Here is a 20,062-nt window from a genome sequence, read left to right on the forward strand (position 1 = left end):
GCTCGTAGCCAATAGGAGGGGAGAGGAGAGGCGAGACAGCCTTCTGATTGGCCTGTGCAAAATAAGACCCTCCCCTCTACGTGTCCATCCCCGCCCCTTCAGCACTGACACGAACACACGATAATAACGATACAAAGGACCAACACGTCTGCTGCGAGGAGCACACAAGACTCCACCTTGGACAAAAATGAGCACATGGTTATTTAATGACCACAGATAACCAGAAATGTATAAAAGTGGGAATAACGTCGGACACAAATGATTATTAATGACAGTGAACTGTCTTACATATAAGATGAAGCAGTGATGCCATAATAATAAGAGGTCAGCCTTTTTGCCAATGGGAATTACATTTGTTTGACTTTACCATGTAAAATTAAATGAAACAAACAAACAGAGGTCTTATCATTCAAAACTGCTCTCCATTAAATAATGAAAATCTCTCTCCACAGTAATGACAACAACAGATAACACCTAACAAGAGGTTGTTTACCTTCCTTTTCAAACTTGCCTGAATCTTTAATTCCTCCATCTAATGCACTTAGTCAACCCCCAAAACTGACGTAGGATTACAATTATGAATATTGCAGTATAAGTCCTTGTTATCATGCTCTTAATACAAATGGAGCAAATCCTACAAAAATTGTATCTTGTGTACTATTTCAACATAATGCAAGTGATTGTGGTCAAGTGTTTGCTTCTCTAAAATGTTGATGTATTTAGAAACAGGTCAAAAAGGAGGATCATGAAATGATCAACCAAAAAGGCCACAATATCAACACAAAGAAAGAGTCTGCAGCAAAGGAGATTAAATTATTGTTGTTGTTGTTGTTTTTATCCTTCACTCGGGTCAAGGGGATATGGGTGGGCAGGAGGCTGTGCTTCCTTGTAATCTTGAAAAAGCAATTTCTGCTCTGTGTAGGACACAATAAATCATAACAGGGGAAAAGCCTGTCAGTCACAACAACATGTATTGCACCCTATAATCCCCCCATAGCACCACTTATTTAAAATAATTTCTCCACTTTTGTTACAGCCGTCTGATGAAGAATATCTACTTGAAATAAGATGAAAGAGTCATTAATGGACAAACACAAATGCAGAAAAGGCTGATACTAAATTGCTCCATGTACATAAAGCAGAAAGCAGACCATCTGAGAGTCGCCTGAAAATTGATTCCCATTAAATTTACAAGAAAATTGGGTATTTGTCCGTTGTTTTGTTATTGTGTTAGCATGTGCGTGCTATTTTAACCAAGAAACATACCTTGTGTGATTGAAATAATGTGATAAATCACACACAAGTTCAATAATGTGATAAATCACACACAAGTCCAGAAATGAATAGCAGTTAAGCTTTAATGCTTTTGCAAGGCATGCTCTCACCAAAATATCTACACAAAATAAAAGCCTTTTCATTCTAATTGTCAATCTTACTCCATTCTTTTTTTTTTTATATTTTCAATTTCTCTCCATTCGCTCTTTATTCTAGGGAACCTGACAGGAAACAAATTACAGGAAAATGACAAGCAACAATGATCACTCAATGACATATTTCAAGAAAAGCAAAATGGCAAGATTGTTTTTAAATAGAAGCTGTATTTGTGAGGATGAAAAGTGAACTTGGGATATAATGTACACCTTTTGAAAATGAAATAAATTTCATTCTGATGATGACCAGTAGTTAGTTGCCATAAGCAGTCAAAAGTGTAGAGAGCTTTTAATTTTGACATCACTTCCAAGTCAAGTGAAAATGTTGAGGTGAATGTAAGCTCTACTGATTCGTTTCAAAAGTTAATACAAGCTGGTAAATGTGTAATGCATGTGGAGTTTAATGGTGGTCGGGCATTACACATACTGTGCATAATGCTTCAATTAACACTGCACAAGATTCAGTGTCATCTTTGCCATCAAACATCAATCAGTGTCTTCATCTCTCTCATTTCACCCGCTACATCAACCTCCAACACTCGAACCTGAGTAGATAGCATTGAAAACATGGTCCATTCAGCAATTATTCACAGAGTCTTGGACTAATGGTGCTCTGAATGCACAGACACAGCAAATGTAGGGAGTTAGTGGACCTGCAGTAATGGCCCCATACAGTGCATGTGTTTTTCAGTGTGTACGTGTATGAATGTGAGTGTGTATTTGGTTGGGATGGGGAGGGCATCATCTATAACTGATTCATAACAAGGACAAATTATAAATCCAGAACACAACTGTGGAGACCAACTAACTTCCACTCTCCGTCATTTTCTCTGCTTGTCTCTCTTTCTGCCTCCTGCCCAAGCCGGGCTCCATATCAGGCAGAGGAAAACATAACCTGTCACATTCCATCCCATTAAACCAGCTACAAACCATGTGGTCTACTCACATGGAGGAACATGGAGAGAGAGAGAGAGTGCGGTGCATCTGGGTTCACTCAGAACTAATGAATTATTCACAATCTTTATGCTAATGTCATTTTAATATTAAAATACTGACAGATATGCAAAGACAAACATACTGTATGAAGTGGTGTGGTCACTATATGCTTACACCACACAGAGAATTACAGTTGCATTAAAAACAGCAATTGGACTTAGCATGTGCATACTGCACATGCTGTACACAAATATGAAATATGTAATTATCCTTTGCAACAGTTAATGCATAGTGTACACACTGAGTCCCAAATCTGTGCATTAGTTTCCTTTTTTTTTTTTTTTTTTGAAGTGTCCATCAGCTGCCATTTGATGTCAAGCAGAGCACGTAATGACAGTGCACTCACTTGCACAGTCATTAGCCCTGCTTAATGCTGGGAATTAACACAAATTAAGTGAAGTTAAGTACATGCATTAGAGGAGCTTGTTTGGGGAGAGCTTTTCACTTTTTCTCCCTAGAGCCAGCTGTTGTCTCTCATATTCAGCAAAGGCATATGCCAGCATCAAACACAAATCTGAGGCAAGCACACGTATCCCTCTTCAAATGAAAAATTATTACCTACAATACAGTGCAGGTGGTTCATTCACTGTGGCATTCCCAGTGCTGTAAAGTGCGAGATAATGGAGCTGTAAGGACACCTAGTGGTCACTCTAACACCACAAATGCATACACCTGAAAGTTGTGGTTGATTGACCCAAAATTCAAAAGCTCTGCAGTTCATAAAAAGGCCACATATTTGCAGAAACCGAGTTTTGATTGTATCTAAAAAAAGACTAAATGTTGTGAAAAAGAACAGGTGATGGTACAATAAAACAACAATTTTATTTTACCAGACTTTGTTTAGACATATAACAGAGGTCTGCATTTTGCTGATGATAAATGGCAATAGATGTCCTATCCAAACCAGTTGTCATGGAAATTCTCATCATACATTTTTTCCCCAAGTTTTATACCACATAATATTGACAGTATCCTACACATTTAGGTCTTAGTATATTTTTTTTTAATTAACACCAGGACTACTGGACTAAACTGGCACAGAGAGGATTACATTTTCATGTTCTGCAGAAATAACATCATAAATATCGAGTGTAATAGTTTCCTTTCCAGCTACAGCACATGAGATTTGCCTATTAGAGGCAAAACTACGGTAAGCTTTCTGAGAAGAGGCTAACATGATGAAATCCATTTGGACCTCATTCAAGATTATGTTTTATCTGAGTTACTGCAGATTATTGTCCACAGAGAGGTGTGCTAAATCCGGATTATTCACTAGTTGGGGATGCATTTGACCTGATGGACACACCATGCCAGCCTTACATGCCCTTACATCTGTAGATGTTTTTGGGGCCAAGGATGGGATGGTAGAAATGATACCAAAACCTTTCATCCTCAGATTACTATGGTTGGTGATCCACATATGTGGATAGATAAAAAAAAAACAGTCATAAATATATTTAAAAGGGATGTACTACATCCTAGTTTCAAGTAGCCTTATTTATTTTAAACCAAAGATAGTTTTAGTTTAAACTAGCAGCAGAGATGTATTAGCAGGTAAATTGCATAGCTTTTTTTTATCCCTTTAAATTCCCAATGATTACACATATTCCTCACCAAATAAAAAAAAGGAATGTAGATGTTCATCGATTGTAAGATAAACTTATACAAATACAAGCATAAAGATATATTTTAATGTCCTGCATGCTATGCTTGGCCATAAAACTACTGAAGTGTATCAGCACACCATAGTCTTGGCTGTCACAAGGTTGCGTGCTGATTGAATCGTAGGTGTGTAGCCAACCTACATGGGTGCAGGTTTACTGCCATTTGGAAATCTGGAATAAAACATGAGCAAGGAAAAAGTCATCAGTCTTTTCTATCATCTTTTAAAGAGTAATAACTATATATTCAGAATCAATCACCGGCTTTCCTGCTCCTGGCTGTGATATGTGATGATGAGTCTATTTCCATCAGACAGGAGACCCGTGGTCGGCAGGTTGTTTCCTGTTCTTCGGCTGTTTCTAAAGGTAACATCAGTTTGCCCACTTCGAGCAACATTACTGTACTTGTGCCTTTTGTCTAAGATTAGAAATAATAACAAGGGTGAAGGTTAAGAACCAAAAGTGTCAAGCAAGTGGTCAACCTAACAATGATTAATATCCAGACAATCCTCTAATACTAAAGCTTTAAGAAGCACAACTCTAATGTGAATTATAGTGAAATTCTATATACTGAGCAACTCATTTCACACTCACGTTTATACATGTAAGGAGTTTGGGCTTCGTCCATGCTATTTGACAGCAAATCATGCCCATGGGTAAAAGTTTGCAGTCCTCCATTTAAACTCATTCCTCTCAGAAAGTTATTTCGAGGCATGAGAGGTAGAAGTCCAGGTAGGTTTATTTCAGTGGTAGCAAGAGAAGGTCCAGAGCACTGGGAACATGGCTGCAAGAAAAAATTCAAAAAAGGATATTAACTAAGATACAAGTAGTCTAATAATGCAGGTAAGGAAAGCAAAAGTAAATTTATCTATGTTGCGCAAAAATGATCTTTTGTGTACCTCAAGGACAAACTCACTTAGTCGTCACTAAGATATGCATCCTTTTAATAACCTTTTTTTTTCCTCCACCCTTCTAAGTCTGGACTGCAGTGTGTAAAATGTTGGATGGCCTTACGGGCTCCATACTCTATAACTTGAAAATATTATGTACTTGTTTGTGATGACAATTGGTACTTGATTGTGACTATCTGGAGCTAGATATTTTTTGAATTTGTGTTTTGTCTTTTTGTATGCCCTTTCTTACAGTTGCAGCTTGTTGAGCTCTCAGGGCCACTGCTCTACCCACAAATTCAACAGGGATTTGGGGAGTAGATTGCTTGTCGTTACACATCTTACAGGGGAATAGTAACTACTACTAATCAATAACAACTCTCAAATTCAGAAAAATGCAGTCACAGTCATAAATTGACAGTGACAACTAACAGTTACAAATGTCAAGAGGGAGAGGTTTGTGTTTGTGTTTTTAATGAGAAAATGCTTGATCTCTACTCTGTCATTCCACATCTACGATTAGCAAGCAGGGGGGTCATGTTGACCTGGCTAATAGGGGGTAAATCCACTGGTGCGTTATCGGCCAGGCACATTTCATCTAATCAGCAGGACGATGCAAGCAGGCTTAGGCTGCTTTTAATTCAGAGCTACAGGGGAATTACTGCCCTGGTCTCTCACTACATGAGCATCAGATCAATCAGAGTGAAAGAGTTTGATCCAGGCTTTTGTCATTTTTCATGGCTTGTATTTCTATGCTATAGTTTTTTTTCTCTTTCAGTTGGACTTCATTATACAGGATAAGGTGTATGTTATGTAAGCAAAGTCTTTGTTCATTCTTTAACTCAGTAATGACTGAAATGTAAGAGGGGGCATACACTCTGAGATTATGAGGATGAAGGACCAATGTGGCCAAGAGGAAGGCCAGTAAACGTAACTGATCCAATCGAGTTGCTCTGTGGCCAACAGATCAGAATATGGTTTTACTGGGCAGCTCTGAGACATGTGTGATACATGTGAATATGATGAGTACGTTGCTGTAAAAAAAAAAAGTCAGCTTCCTCTTTATGAAAATTAATATGTACTGAATCTAGACTTATGCAGCATGGCGGCATAGCGTTTGACACTGTTGCCCCACAATAAGAAGGTTGCAGGTTCAGCTCCCGGGCCTTTCTGCATGGAGTTTGCATGTTCTCCCCATGCCTGCACTGATTTCCTCCAGGCACTCTGGTTTCCTCCCAGGTTAATTGGTGACTCTAAATTGTCCATAGGTCTGAGTGTGAGTGTGACTGGTTGTTCATCTCTGCCTGCCTCTGTTTGTTTCCCCTGCAATGGATTGACAACTTGTCCAGGCTATACCCCTCACCCACTGTGAGCTGTGACCCAGAAACTGATAGGCGGTAGAAGATGAATGTATAGAATTCTATAAATATAATGGAAACATTTATAAAATTCACACCAAATGCAACTTTTTAAATTTGAAGAAGCCATCATGTGTTCTTACTGATGGATCACCACTCAGGAGTTCAGCCCTGGTCCTTTCCTCCAGAGTGACCATCAATCCATCCAGGACCTGCAAGCGGGACAGATGGACCACCACTGCTGGTCTGTGTAGGGAATTGCGGGCAACCTAGCAGAACAAAAATTCTCATCTGACGTAATAAATTACGTTGATCTAACTACCATTCAACAACTCTTAAGACTGGAGCCCGAACAAAGCCTGTCTGTGACATCTGGGATTCTTATGATAGCATGTTGGTTCCAACAAATGCATTATTTCCACAGGAGCTACTGAACCAGATGACAGCAGCAGATATTTCCCTGGCCAGCTGCAGAAACCCTCTGAGCAGTGTAAAACACAGCCATTCTAGTTACAGAACTGCATGTTCCTGCTGGGCACTGCTGTTGTTATTAAGTTATGAGTGTGTGCCGATGGATGCCCACAAGAGAGGAGTTGGACTAGGGACATGGACGAAGTAGCGATCTCATGCGGTCAACAGCAGGAGGTATTGTCTCCAGGGTGGCTGATGGCCTCTACTCCCTGGCAGATTAAACTCCCCTTGTGAGAAGGGAAGAGGGGGGGGCCCCGAGCAGAAAAGAGGTTACCACAGCTGCGCATGGCCAAATGGATGATAGGGAGCTGCACGCTCTGCTCAGACCTGATCCATGAGCTCCAGATGGGTGATGTCACTGGGCCAAAATTTCCCTGCCATTTGGTCAACGGATTTGTCTCTGATGCCGGCCAGTTTGAAGCACAGCAGACGGCCCATCATGTAATCGCTTAATTTGGAACCACAGAGTTACACTGGGTTCATGTTTTGGCTTTTGCAAATGAGAAACTGACCCTGTGAACATACCTCTGATAGTATGTTTACAAGTTAGAGTTCAAAGACTGACAGCTAGCAGAACTACATCACTTTACAAGTTTATAATGGAAAAATAAATAACATCTGTGTTAAATGCAAAAACTGGTTACTCACAGGATTGCCAACAACTGAGAGCTCAGTCAGTGATGGAAGAACATCTAATTTTTCCAGCTCTGTGATGTCCTACCCAAAGTAAAGAAACAATTATTTTGAAGTTCTCTTTCACACTCCCTTACTTAACCATTCTTTTGCTGCTGCCACTTGATGCTGATAATTGTGATAAACAGAATGTATCAGGCCTGAACTTTCCTTACTTCGGTGTAGAGAGGATGGATGCAGCAGATGAGAGAGATTACATGTGTGAGCTCTCATTGATCTCATGAGAGAGTTTGGCCCTACCAAAGGGCATGGGGGAGTTTTCTTTCATTCCCAGGTTTGTGCACAGATTTGGCTTCGATTCAAAGAAACCCTCACTGTGAGAACCTTTGTGCTGGGATGATTGCTGTATTTTATGTCTTAATTGAATATATGAAAACATTAAGGAAGTCAAGGGAAGAGGGAACTGGCAACAAAAGTGCAAATCACTCACCCTGGGCGAGAAGGAGATGCAGACTGAAAAGCTGATTACACATTACCCTGATTGTTCCCCTCTTCTTTCATAGATAAGAATGTGACCTTCAATCAAACTTGATTCTTTTTAATGCTACCCCTTGCATGCCACAGTGGGGTGGTAATGACTCATGATTACTATACTTCATGTCTTTGCAAAAGTAGGGGAAAGTAATATTGCTGGATGCTGAATGAAATACATTCTTAAATATCTGACACATTTTGCATAAGAACTAATCAGTAAAACTTGGTGTTTAATCAGAAACTACACAAAAGCTGACTGTAACCTTGGAGGTCACCCCAGGAAATCACTGTGATGTGAGTTATTCAGGCAGTTTAATTGAAAATCTCAATATGTATTTTTATTAAAAATATGAATATAGACATTAAAATATTCAAAATGTTGTGAGGTACTGATTCTGGAGAGGATTACCTGCAACTTATTCATTCCAAGAAAGAGCTTGCGGAGCTCAGTCATTGAACTGAGATGGTTGAGCTCCCGGATTCGGTTTTCTTCAAGGTGTAGTTTTAGTAGGACCTTTTGGGCAATGAAAGAGTTCTCAGCCAGAGTTTTGATCCGGTTGCTGTCTAGCACAAGCTCTCTGAGGTAGTGAAGTCCTTCCAAGCCTTCCACCTGGCTGATCTCATTACCTAGTACGAGTGCAAACCTCAATCAGTACAACGGAAAGACAGGAAAGCCATCTCCATCAAACATCAAACAATCCAAAAAACAGATAAATAAATAAGCAACGTCCAGTATATATATATATATATATATGCATATATATGCATGTGTGTGTGTGTGTGTATAATATATATATATATATATATATATATATATGTGTGTGTGTGTGTGTGTGCGTGTGTGTGTGTGTGTGTGTGAATGAGAAAGTGTACATTGCACAGACAATGTAAAAGGCAGGAATTTAGGGCATTTTCTCTTCTGTAAAAAGCAGTAAAATTACACAGACAGCTTCAAAAGGTTCTCACCAAGGAAGGAAAAAAAGGACAAGTAAGGTTGACTTGGTGGGACAATTCACACTAACAAAGCAAAACTCATTCAAAACCCATCAAAAGCTGTTGAAAAGAAAATCAGCCATTCTTTTCTTCACAATGTCATCACCCTCCTGGCCTTACATCTATGGGAGGCTTCACTCTTGGTGCTTGCCTTTTCACAGGTTCTATACACTGCACTTTTTGACAGGCTTGTGTGGGGGGTTGGTACGTCAACCATACATACCTTGGAGGAAGAGGGCTTTAAGATTGGTGAGCCTGCTGAGCTGCAGATTGGCCATATTGGAGATGCCGTTGTAACTCAAATGCAACACCTCCAGGCTGTCCATCAGTGGCTCCAAGCTGCTAGAGGCCCCCGTTTCCCTTTAACACAGTCACAGAATGACAATTTTCGACCTCTGTGTTTAAATGAACATCTCATTCTCCCTCCTGCTGCCTCATTTAACTAGTCAGACCTCACAGGTGCAGACCACATAAAAGCAATCATAGACAGGGCAAACAAAAGCATGAATGCAGTAGCCCTTCTACATGTGTATGAGGTACTACAAAAGAAAATGTGACTGGAAAATCATATCATAAAATACGCTGTCACTTCAAATATGTCAACAATATTTCAACATTCATCTTATTTAACATGATCTTTAGAGAACATACTTATTAGAACATTCGAAAAAATTACAAATCATAAATCTGTGTAACTAACTACATTTTACTGCATTCATATGCAAATTGGTAACTACTTTGACAAACATGTTTTGTTAGTTTATAATTTGGCTGGGGCAGCACAGCAGTGCAGTGGCTGGTTGCAAGTCTCCAAAATACATCCATCACCATCTTCAGTAAGTTTTTACCAAAAATAAATAATAAATATTGAGGGGTATATTTATTTATTATTTTCTTGGCAAAAATGAATTTAATTGCATTGTGTAGAATTAGGCAGCACAGCTGCATAATGGTTAGCACTGTTGTCCCACAACAAGAATTTAGCAGGTTAGGTTTGGTTTCTTTGTGGAGTTTGCATGTTCTCCCCTTCCAAAGACATCATGATTACGTGAACTGGTAACTCTAAATTGTCAATAGGTCTGAGTGTGAGTGGTTGTCTGTCTCTGTAAGTTGGCCCTGTGAAGGACTGAGGATCCGTCCAGGATGTACCTCAGTCAATGTGAGCTCAGATTGGCTCCAGCACCCCCTGACCCGGGAACGGATAAGTGGTAGAAGATGAACGAATGAATTAATATTTTGGTGGGTCAGTGCTGCCCCCTATTGGTTACAGTTTGCACAGTCAGTTTGAGATCATTTCACTTGGTGAGAGTGTAACATTGTACGATATAAAATGCACATATTACTGCATTAAAAAGTGTGTTACCTGTTGCCTTTGGATGGGATCTGTTGACCATAACCACTGGAGTGAACTTTGCTGTAGAGTATCTGTCTGTTTGTCAGATGAGTCTTTTGTCGGGGCAATATGGATTCAATGTGGTTGTAGTTTAGACACAGGGCCTTTACAAAAGAGACAGAAAATAATTAATTAGTCCGCCGCTAATTTGCATACAGACTGTTTCATATATTTTTTTATTTTTACTTTGATGTTGGGCAGGTAAATGAGGCCTGAGAAAGAAGTGAGGTTGTTGTGGTCTAAATTGACACTGTACAGGCTGCTGAAGAGGTCCACTGGAGACAGATCAACCATCCTGTGGGGGTAAAAACACTTTGGATAACCCTTTTCTTATTCTGCCTAATTTTACAATATAGACAATGATTTAAATCCCATTCATTTTTGGAAGTTGTGTGTTTATCAGCCAAGTATTACCTAATGGAGCAGGATTGCAAGGTGAGGTAGGTGATGTCTGTGTAGTTAGAGTGGCCCAGCTTCTCTGCTACCATGTCAGGAGTTAGCCTTCCTCCAAACATATCTTTTGCACTTTCACACTCAGTAACTTCCTAGAGAAACAATCAAAACAATAAGAAACTCACAGTGAAGTCTGATCTGAGAAATATAGTCAGTTGCTACTTTGGGCACATACAACTGCAACCCCATCCAGCGCTTTCAGGGAGGGAAGATGGAACACCACATATATCCGGTAGTTTTCCAGTCTCTCCTTCAGAGGATTCCCATAAAGATCCAGAATGATAAGGTTCGTCAGTCCCTGAGGAGAAAATGTGTTATGCAGACTTAAACAACACAATAAAAATTTGGAGAAAATCCAATACCATCTCTACTTATTTCTTTTTCGTGTCATAGGGTGTTCAATGAATTGTTTAGTTACTATTTCTTTTTTTTACATTAGATACTAGCCTTGAGATAATAAATGTCTCGCGATGTAAAAATCTGGTTGTTGCCAATGTACAGTTCAAGAAGGGAGCAAACCCGCTGGATGCCATGTAGCGAACTGATATGGTTGCTCTCCACAGACAGAAATGACAGGTTTGGCAGCTGATCAAGGACTGAAGCATCCAGACTAGAAAGCTGATTCCCATCTACACTCATTTTGTTTAGGCGATGCAATTTAGACAGGCCTGAAGAAACACAAATCAAAAACAGATAGTGATACAAGTTTTGCATTTGAATTAATCCTGTCATAAAACATTCTACACATAACATACTTTCTACAGTATTAAATTACTGTAGTAATGGTGCAATTTCATGTCGTCATTATCAAGTTGAAAATGTGACTGACCACTGAGTGTGCTGATGTTGTTGTTGTTAAGGGAAAGTTCTTCCAGCTTCAAGCAACCGTCCAGTCCCTCCACTTTAGAGATGTCATTATCATTAAAAGAGGCCCAACGGAGGTTCACTAGCTTATTTAGATTGATCAGCCTTGAAATCCTCTGGCTGTCAAGGTTCAGGGCTGTGATCTGGTCAAAATTTTAGGGCGGCAAAACTCGTAAGAACATTTTTAAATATATATGTATTTTTTTCTTTAAGTACTATCTATGTTAAAAAAGAGTTGAAAATTGACATTTACATTTACCGTAGTATAAGAATATTGCAGTGTACTTACTCCAACAATTTTATTACATGCTTTTGAACCCACTCCTTTACAGTTACATGCTCAAGCTCACCCTTGCAGTCCAGTCTGGCTCCAGCTCTTGACTGAGACTCCAGGGGGCTGGACTGAGAAGACACAGAAGCTGGGCTGTTGACAGCAGATTGAGACTGCGCGGACGATCACTACTGGTACACGAGTGAGCCAGAAGGGATACCTGTGAGCATAGTGTCAATGGGATTGATTAAATTAGAGTGCATTCTGACATATGAATGTTCACACACTCAAGCCTCCTCTGGAGTATCTAACCACTTATTTTTAAGTAAACAATTCACATTGTATTCCATAGAAATGTAGCATCCTCACAAGAACCAATCCCAAGAGACTAAAATTGCATATTGTGCAGGCTATCTTGACATCAACATTGGTTTCTGAATCCAGTTGTAACCTGGTTAATTTTGGACCCAGCAGCCATACGACGAGCATCAGCAGCCTCCTCTTCTGTTACCATCACATCATCTAGATGTGTGAGTGTTGTTAGACGTCCCAGTATGGTCATTCTGACTGTCTCTGGCTGGAAAGAGAAAAAATTATTCTCGTGGTGTCTTATTTCAGGTCACTTACAGGACAATGCAGCACATATTTATCGTGGAATCAATTTTATGATTTCTATATGTCTGTTTATATTTTATTTCATATTGTTGATCACAGCACATACTTTGTTCCAGGGGTTGTTTCTGGTTTGAAACTTCAGAAGGGCAGGTGTATGTTTCCTTAGCACTGCTGTATCCTCTCTGATTTTGGTCAACTTATTCCAGCGCACATCAAGCTCTCTGAGTCGCCCCAAACCCTTTATCCCTTCAAGGGTTACCAGGTGGTTATAGCTTGCATCCAAAAACTCAAGGTTTGGCTGCGATTTTGTTAAGAGAAACAATGAATGAAGTTTCACTTCATGCAATGGTTCAAAGTGAAAACCCAGTCCATTCACAGTTTATGTGTTAGAGAAGAAAGTTGCTATTAAAAGCTCAATAACATACGCTTCTATCATCACTCTTACCATGTGAGAAATGTCATCAAGGCGTGTGAACTCATTAAAACTGATGGTAAGATGCCGCAGAGCTGTTAAGTGAGAAATCTCCTTAATCTTGTTCAGGCTGTTGCCATGAAGGTTCAGGAACTGGAAGTTTAGAATTTTGAAGATTGCTATTATTATTATTATTAACGTGGCTTCAAAATCATGCTGCCATGTGAAAAGCTAAAATACTTACAGTGATCTGACTCAGGACATTTGCTCGAGCCACATTAAGAAGAATTTTATTATCCAAGCTCAACAACCTAGGGTGTGGTTTCAGCACAGGCTCCATGTTGAGGACTTCCTTGTCAAGAATTATGTCGTTGGAAGGAGCTTCATGTCTGTCTGTGCCAAGTCCTGGCATTACAGATGGTCCTTGGTTCTTATAACAGTACATCAAAAGGTTTAATGTATATGAAATGCTTGGTAAGTTTAATTCTAAAACAAGTCCACCAAGCGAACCTTTATTCAAATTAAAAATCAAGATGAACTTCTCAAGGCTTCCAGGCAGTCTCCATTGTGTTAATTTTATAGACACTCAACAAAGAGATCAAAAGGCTTTGCATAAGTTTAAGATGCATTCCAATGAGATGACATCAAAAAAATCGAAAGAGATCGATCATTAAAATAGAAGTAGTACTTGGATTAATGACCCATGTGGAAGGTCATATGTCACCTAACAGTAACAATCCATGAATTATTTACCTCAATTATGTACTCAAAATATATGATGTACTCAGGCAAGACTAGTTCATGGTCAAAGACAAACCACTGTCTTCGTCTGGGGCTGCACTCAGGACCAGTATTTGTTTTGGAAGATTGAGATCTCTCTGAATTGAAAACACATAGAAATGCAATGACATTGTATAGTTGTTTGGAACAACTGCTTATTTCATGCCTAATGATATTCTTTATACCTTCATTCACTGCAGCTCCACATTTAGTGTCCAGATTGCGATATACAGAGCAGACTCTTGGATTGCTATTCCTGTCAACTGGTTCTCCCTCTCGGATGGGCATACTGTGACCAACAAACACTTTGGAAACAATGAGCTGACCTAATGGGCAAACCATATGAGCATTTCAGCTTTTAAGAAAAATAGTGAAAGGTTATTATGCAGGTATAATACTGTAAAATAACCCACCATGCCTGAATGGGACTTGATCCATGTTACCACATTGACTGGCCTTGCGCAATGTGTGCTCTATTCTGGGCTGTTCAGTCACACTCAGGATGTTGGATAAAGGCACGGCAACCTCTCTTCCCAAGGCCTAATTCAAAGTCAGGTTCATGTGCATAGAATACAGAATGTTATGGTTTTACTAGTGTAAAAATTCCCAATTAGATTTACAATAAATTAAAGCTGCATTTTTTTCTTAGTTACCATTTAAAAACACAAACTTTTTAAATTTGGAGGTTTTTGTGTTTGTACATGGGGTTCATTGCAATGGTATACATGGCATTAGCTGCATCATATAAAAAAAAATCACGTTTGAACACATTGCATGCGTTTGAGTTGTTTTTGCAGTTCATTTGTACGATGAAAATGATAATATTTCTATTGGGTCTTGAGAACCATACAAGCATGTTCCTTTGCATCTAAACAGTATGTGTTACAATGCTTATTATTATTATTATTATATTATTGTAACAGTTTTCTTGAAAATAACATAGATAGCAACATGCACACCTTATAATGTTCTGCAGTTTTGAAGCCCTCCTCCAGAATGCACATAAGTTCTTCCTTCTCCCTAGTTTTTTCAGGATCGGCAACGTAGAACAAGTGGTCCAGCCGACGTCTGTAATTCCTGCTTAAAGTGTTTATGTTTTAAAATGTACTGTATCTGATTTTACTGTTTGAATGATATTAAATAAAAAGTTACTGTAAAAACCCCAGTTATCATTCTATTTCATTATAGTCCAATTTTACTTACTGTGAAAAGATACCAGTATCTTCACTGGCTAGCAAGCTATGAAGTTTGTCCTCAAAGCGAAGCCTCAGAGCACTGTTGAAGATGCGAATAACTCTATTGATCTTAATGCCAGTGATGCCAAAAACCCTGTAGTCTGACGGAGTGAAACGGGAAAGCAGGAGGTCACAACATGACGTAAACCTGCAGAAAAAGTCAGAGTTTAATAAGGTTTATTTACAATTTCGAAGCTTGAATGAGAAATAATGATCTGGTTGAAGTTACAAATGATAATACCAAATAATTACCATAGGTCTGAGGAACAGCCCTCCTCCAAACGAATATTTCCAACACTTTCTAGCTCCATCAACAGAAACTGGACTGTATATTCCATCCTGTTTCTAGCTTGAGCCAAATCCTGTTCGAACCATACTTCAATCCTGAATATAAGAACATAAGGTTGCCTGTGTAGATTAAAAACTTCAAACTCTTCATGCTTAAGGAAGAACAAACTCTCCTGCAAGAAATGAAATTCTATTGAAAGCTGTTGAATTCTCTCTCTATGCCATATTCATATGCATGTAGGTATAGAAACTGACTCATCCAGCCTCCTTGACCACACTGCCAGTCTCTCTCTCAATGCTTCCATCTTGATGAGTATTCTGGACTCCATGACGGGGTCACGACTGATGTCAGTGGCTGGATCACATTTGTAAGATGAACCCTCCACCAGGTGGGTCGATCCTCCTGCTTCATCCTCCAACATGCATGTGGACTTCTGACAACCAGCCACCACCTTAGAAAGCTCACGTTCAAGCTGTGAAGAAAATGACAAAAGCGCTCTCATTTTAGTTTGATTTGCAGCTGGAAATGCTAGCTCAATAGGTTATCCTGTATTTTTACAACTGCTAAAATAATAAAAAAATAAATTGTGGGCTTTGTGCATACATTTTTGAGGGTGAAACTGAGTGTCCTAATAGATTCTTCAGGCAATTGCAGCAGACTTTTCTTTCTTTCTATCATACTGAACCGGACCTCTGCCAGTTTCCTTTGAGCAGTGCGTACACGCATGTTGTAGTACATCATTTTCTTCATTACTGTGGACTTGGGGGTATAAAAAAAAGCAGTTATAAGTTATAATTTGGCTTTAGAAACACAGACACAGAATGTAGAGATGGAACAAATAATAAATGTGTTTCATATGGACATAAGTTGTTTAAACCTATAGCGCCTCATCTGATAATAGACGCCATATAAGTTTACACAATATCAGAAACTAGCTTAGCTACATTAAAGGAGTATGTGTATGTATACTCATTATACGTGTGAAATACTTGATTTAATTGATTGATTTATTCACAGAGAAAATATGCATTAGAATTAAATATGATTTTTTTTTCACTTATCCAATTTAAACGTTTTGTGAACCAGCCTTAAGGAAATAAATTGGTGTTATTATCAGATTACATTACTAGGGCAATTTCGCTGTACTGATCACGTAACACATTAAATACCTCCGCTACTGCTTTTACTTCTTTGCTGGAGACATCGTAAGTGTCAAGTCGCTGGAGGCCTGGCATGTGGTAAAGAATGTGTGTGGCATAGTTACACAGCAGACACACTGGGTTTGGGGTTGATGTGGGGTCTTTCAGCGCAAGTACTCTCAGATTGGTTAAGGAGGAGAGCAGGGTCAGCTCCTGTTACAATAAACAAACAAACACAGTAGGAAGATGGCTCCTGTCTGTCCCAAGCAGGTTCTGCCCCTAAAGGCTCTCATACAGTTCTTTTGTTTTGCTTTTCTTTTTTTAAATTTTTTAGTAAAAAGGAGATATTAAAGGTGATATACAATGTCATGTCCTAGATGTTAGTACACACGTAAGTGTAATGTAAACAATGATACAGAAAATCAAAATACCTGTATAAATACAAAATTACCAAATGCAAAATCCTGAATCTCTCAAGAGGCGTCGCTGAAAGCTGACATTCGATTGAACATACTACCTATCACAGTCTGTGACAAGCCATACCCTTTCATTCATATTTCAAGAAAAATTAAATCAATTTGATTTGAGAAAGGACACCTGGGAGATTAGCGAGAGGTCTGTCATTATATCAAAGTACACAAAGCCATGCAGAAAAACTGCAATCGGTGGATAACGGGACTTCCTGACTGCACACAGCAAAAACAGTTCAAATATTAGATGAAACACTTCTTTGGAACATCCCATTTAATTTATTTACTTAGTCCGTAAGTAATCCACCTCAATTAAAAATTAATGAGGAAGAAATGTCACATCAGAGAAAAAGGTGCAGAGACTCCGGTGAACTGAAAAACATTTATCTGATTCCTCAGTTTTTGTCATGATTTGTCATTGGACACTTAGTACTGTGAATGACAGCATTTACTGTCTTTAAAGAAAGGCTAGGTGGGACAAAAGGTTGATTGCATAAGTGTGATCTGAGGTGTTACTCCAATCAATTAGAGTCAAAACACCATTTGTTTCCTGATCTGTCAGAATGACCTTGAAGAAGACAATAACCCACTCTAAATGCTCTGCATGACCAAGTCAGCTTCATTATGTCAAAAATGTATAACTGACTAACAAGAACTTGCGTACCAAAAGCATAGTTTCCTAAGATTAATTTCTTAAATGGATGCAATGCGAGTGACTATCATTGGATCTGGAATAACGAAAATGAAATTGTGCTTCTCAATACCTCATAGAAGGTCTTGTGTAGCCCGCCCATTGTAGATGTGTTCGAAAGTCTGAACTGGCTGAGACCTCGACATTTTATGAGAACTTGGAAATGCCCCTTTTTGAGACCAGCAATTTTAATAAGATTTTACACAGCAGGGAAATTAAACAGAGGGGCATTTCAATAGCATAATTCTTTTTTTTTTATTTTATTTTACCTTAAAGGAGCTGATCTTGTTCCCAGACAGATTAAGACTCTGAAGGCTGACATTAGGATCAAGGCTATGCCCTGAAAAGAAGTTAAAAATGATTAGATTTTTCTTTTCATACTGCTCACTGAATTGCAATCAAACCTTACACAGAAAATAGAAAGGATACTAGAAGCCTACCAATCTTTTCAATGATGTTGTCAGCAAGGTTTAGTTCTTTGAGGTTTAGAAGTGTGTCCAAGCCCTTTAGAAAAGAGAAACCACACATAACTGATCAAAGCTGATCAAAAATGGGTGTAAGCTTTGAGAAAATATTCATACCCATTTCAATTTATCATATTACCAGAATAGATTCAGAACAAATACATTCAGAAAGAACATACACAAATTAATACATTACATTGTAATGTAACGCGGAATTGATTAATAGCCAGAAAAAAAGGCATGGGTCACAAATTAAAGGAAAACAACATTAAATTACTTAATAAGTTCTGCCACCATATGCCATCAAAACTATGTGCTCATTGAAATTAGCCTCTGAATATATTCACGAGGACTTTCCCACATTTGATGTTTTGATGATGGTGTCAGAGAGCATTGTTTGGCATATCAATAGCAAAACATTTATTGCTATTTCATTGATACTTTAAAAAAAGTGTTCAATAGCTTATGTATAGCCTCAAAGACCATACCATATGATTCACAACATTATCATACTCATCACACCCCTTATGCCCTATGATTTTCCTTGAATTTGTCAATCACCATTGGTATGAAAATTTACAATTTTGTCCAAACCTGTATCTGACTTATGCAGTTATTGTTGAGCCACAGGACTTCTAGGTTGATCTGAAATTCTAAATTCTTTATTTCACAAATGTGATTATCATAAAGGTAGAGTTTCTGCAGTTGTACACAATTGTGTAGTCCAGATATCCCCTGGAATATTGAGAAGATGGGTCAAGTTAGTGTTTGACATGTGCCACTTACACTGTAGAATTTGCTTATACTGGACAGGTATTTATAAAACTATGGGTTATGATCCATAAATGGCAGTACATGCATGCAAGAAATGTTTCATTAAATAACACCTGGGCAAAAATTGTGATTGCAGTAGAATAGGCTTATTCTATCTCTTATTATTTTTGTTAAAATGTATTTTTTATTATAGGTAACAAAGCATAAACCCTTACTGTCAGGTGGCACTGGACGACCCAGAGCTCCCGGAGCAGAAGACAGCACTCAAGACCCTCAATGCATTTTACATTTTGGCCCACTATGGTGAGCTGGCAGAGTTTTGGAAAGAGAGAAAGACCAACCATGCGGGGAAAGCCGGAGAAGAAGACTTCCAGGGAGCTGATGCTGCTTCTCTCCTGTGAAACTTTTTCATAGCACACTCCATTGGCCATGCACTGTTGAGAATAACATACAGGATAACAATCCTGTAAAATGCACTGAAGTTATCCACCTACCGTTCAGCTAAAAAGTCTTACCAGCTCTTTGAGCAGCTGCTCGTCGCTGCGGTGCTTCTGCTTTTCACTGTGCATCATTTCACTTCTGTCCTCAAACTTCAAAAGAAACACTTTATTTACTTCTAAAAGAGCGCTGTTTCTGTTTTACGCCATTGACAGTCATGGAAAATTACAAGGAGAGACGTGACAGTTAATACTGCTAACGGATAACTGAGGTTTTCGAGCCATTTATAAAACTCCCGAGCCAGATGTTAGCACACATTCATGCTAAAGTTAAACTGCTACTAGCAAAGCGACGCGCAGATACTGAAACTCAGAAAATGGCTGTTTTGAGTTAACGTGTTCAACCTAAGCCGGAGTGAGCCTGGGTAAATTCAGTTTTTTTCCAGAGTAAATTACACCAACGCCGGCCGACTTCTGCTTCTCTTCCCACTCTTCGCTTCACCTGAGCCTGGCGATGTTTGGCTTCAGTCCGTATCCTGGCAGAAGAGTCCGGTTGCTAAGGAGCCATGTTAAAACCGTGACGTCCGTTCTTTGAACCGCCACGTGGGGACGCCACACTGCTGGCCAAATGTTCCCCACATTACGAAACAACCCTTTTTTTTGTTTTTGTTTAATTCAAAATCACGGGCTGTTAAGAAAAACAACAATAACAACAACACACATGAACCCATAGCTACTTTCAAAGCATTTGTTGGTATTGTTAACCTGTGAATTCTGCTGCCATCGCACTAATTGTGTAAGTGTAGTCA

The 20,062-nt window shown here is 38.9% G+C and overlaps 1 protein-coding gene across 1 annotated transcript; it reads right to left on the bottom strand.

Moving 5' to 3' along the window:
* Window positions 1–4,165: 4,165 nt before the first annotated feature.
* Window positions 4,166–19,788, bottom strand: lrrc9 (leucine rich repeat containing 9). The gene is made up of 32 exons (XM_029494032.1): window positions 19,332–19,788; window positions 19,032–19,250; window positions 18,637–18,777; window positions 18,019–18,082; window positions 17,848–17,918; window positions 16,448–16,630; window positions 15,882–16,037; window positions 15,533–15,750; window positions 15,242–15,373; window positions 14,958–15,137; window positions 14,714–14,834; window positions 14,168–14,294; window positions 13,940–14,080; window positions 13,728–13,852; window positions 13,219–13,404; window positions 13,008–13,127; window positions 12,669–12,860; window positions 12,399–12,524; window positions 12,027–12,167; window positions 11,642–11,819; window positions 11,260–11,480; window positions 10,988–11,110; window positions 10,774–10,904; window positions 10,546–10,654; window positions 10,330–10,463; window positions 9,190–9,326; window positions 8,383–8,600; window positions 7,455–7,523; window positions 6,479–6,604; window positions 4,682–4,871; window positions 4,349–4,505; window positions 4,166–4,261 (listed from the first exon to the last, which is right to left on the bottom strand). Exons 1-32 carry the CDS (start codon window positions 19,386–19,388, stop codon window positions 4,228–4,230), a joined length of 4,527 nt encoding a protein of 1,508 aa, XP_029349892.1. The 5' UTR covers window positions 19,389–19,788; the 3' UTR covers window positions 4,166–4,227.
* Window positions 19,789–20,062: the final 274 nt, after the last annotated feature.

Source organism: Echeneis naucrates, chromosome 22 (assembly GCF_900963305.1).
Source record: "Echeneis naucrates chromosome 22, fEcheNa1.1, whole genome shotgun sequence".
Classification (NCBI taxonomy): domain Eukaryota; kingdom Metazoa; phylum Chordata; class Actinopteri; order Carangiformes; family Echeneidae; genus Echeneis; species Echeneis naucrates.

Excerpts from the sequence above, each read along its gene's own strand:
- lrrc9 (XM_029494032.1), bottom strand. The coding sequence starts at position 19,388 with ATGATGCACAGTGAAAAGCAGAAGCACCGCAGCGACGAGCAGCTGCTC. Across the intron at positions 18,778-19,031 it reads TCGTCCAGTGCCACCTGACA|GGGATATCTGGACTACACAA; the intron begins GTAAGGGTTTAT and ends TCAATATTCCAG. Across the intron at positions 10,655-10,773 it reads TTGCAATCCTGCTCCATTAG|GATGGTTGATCTGTCTCCAG; the intron begins GTAATACTTGGC and ends TTACCCCCACAG.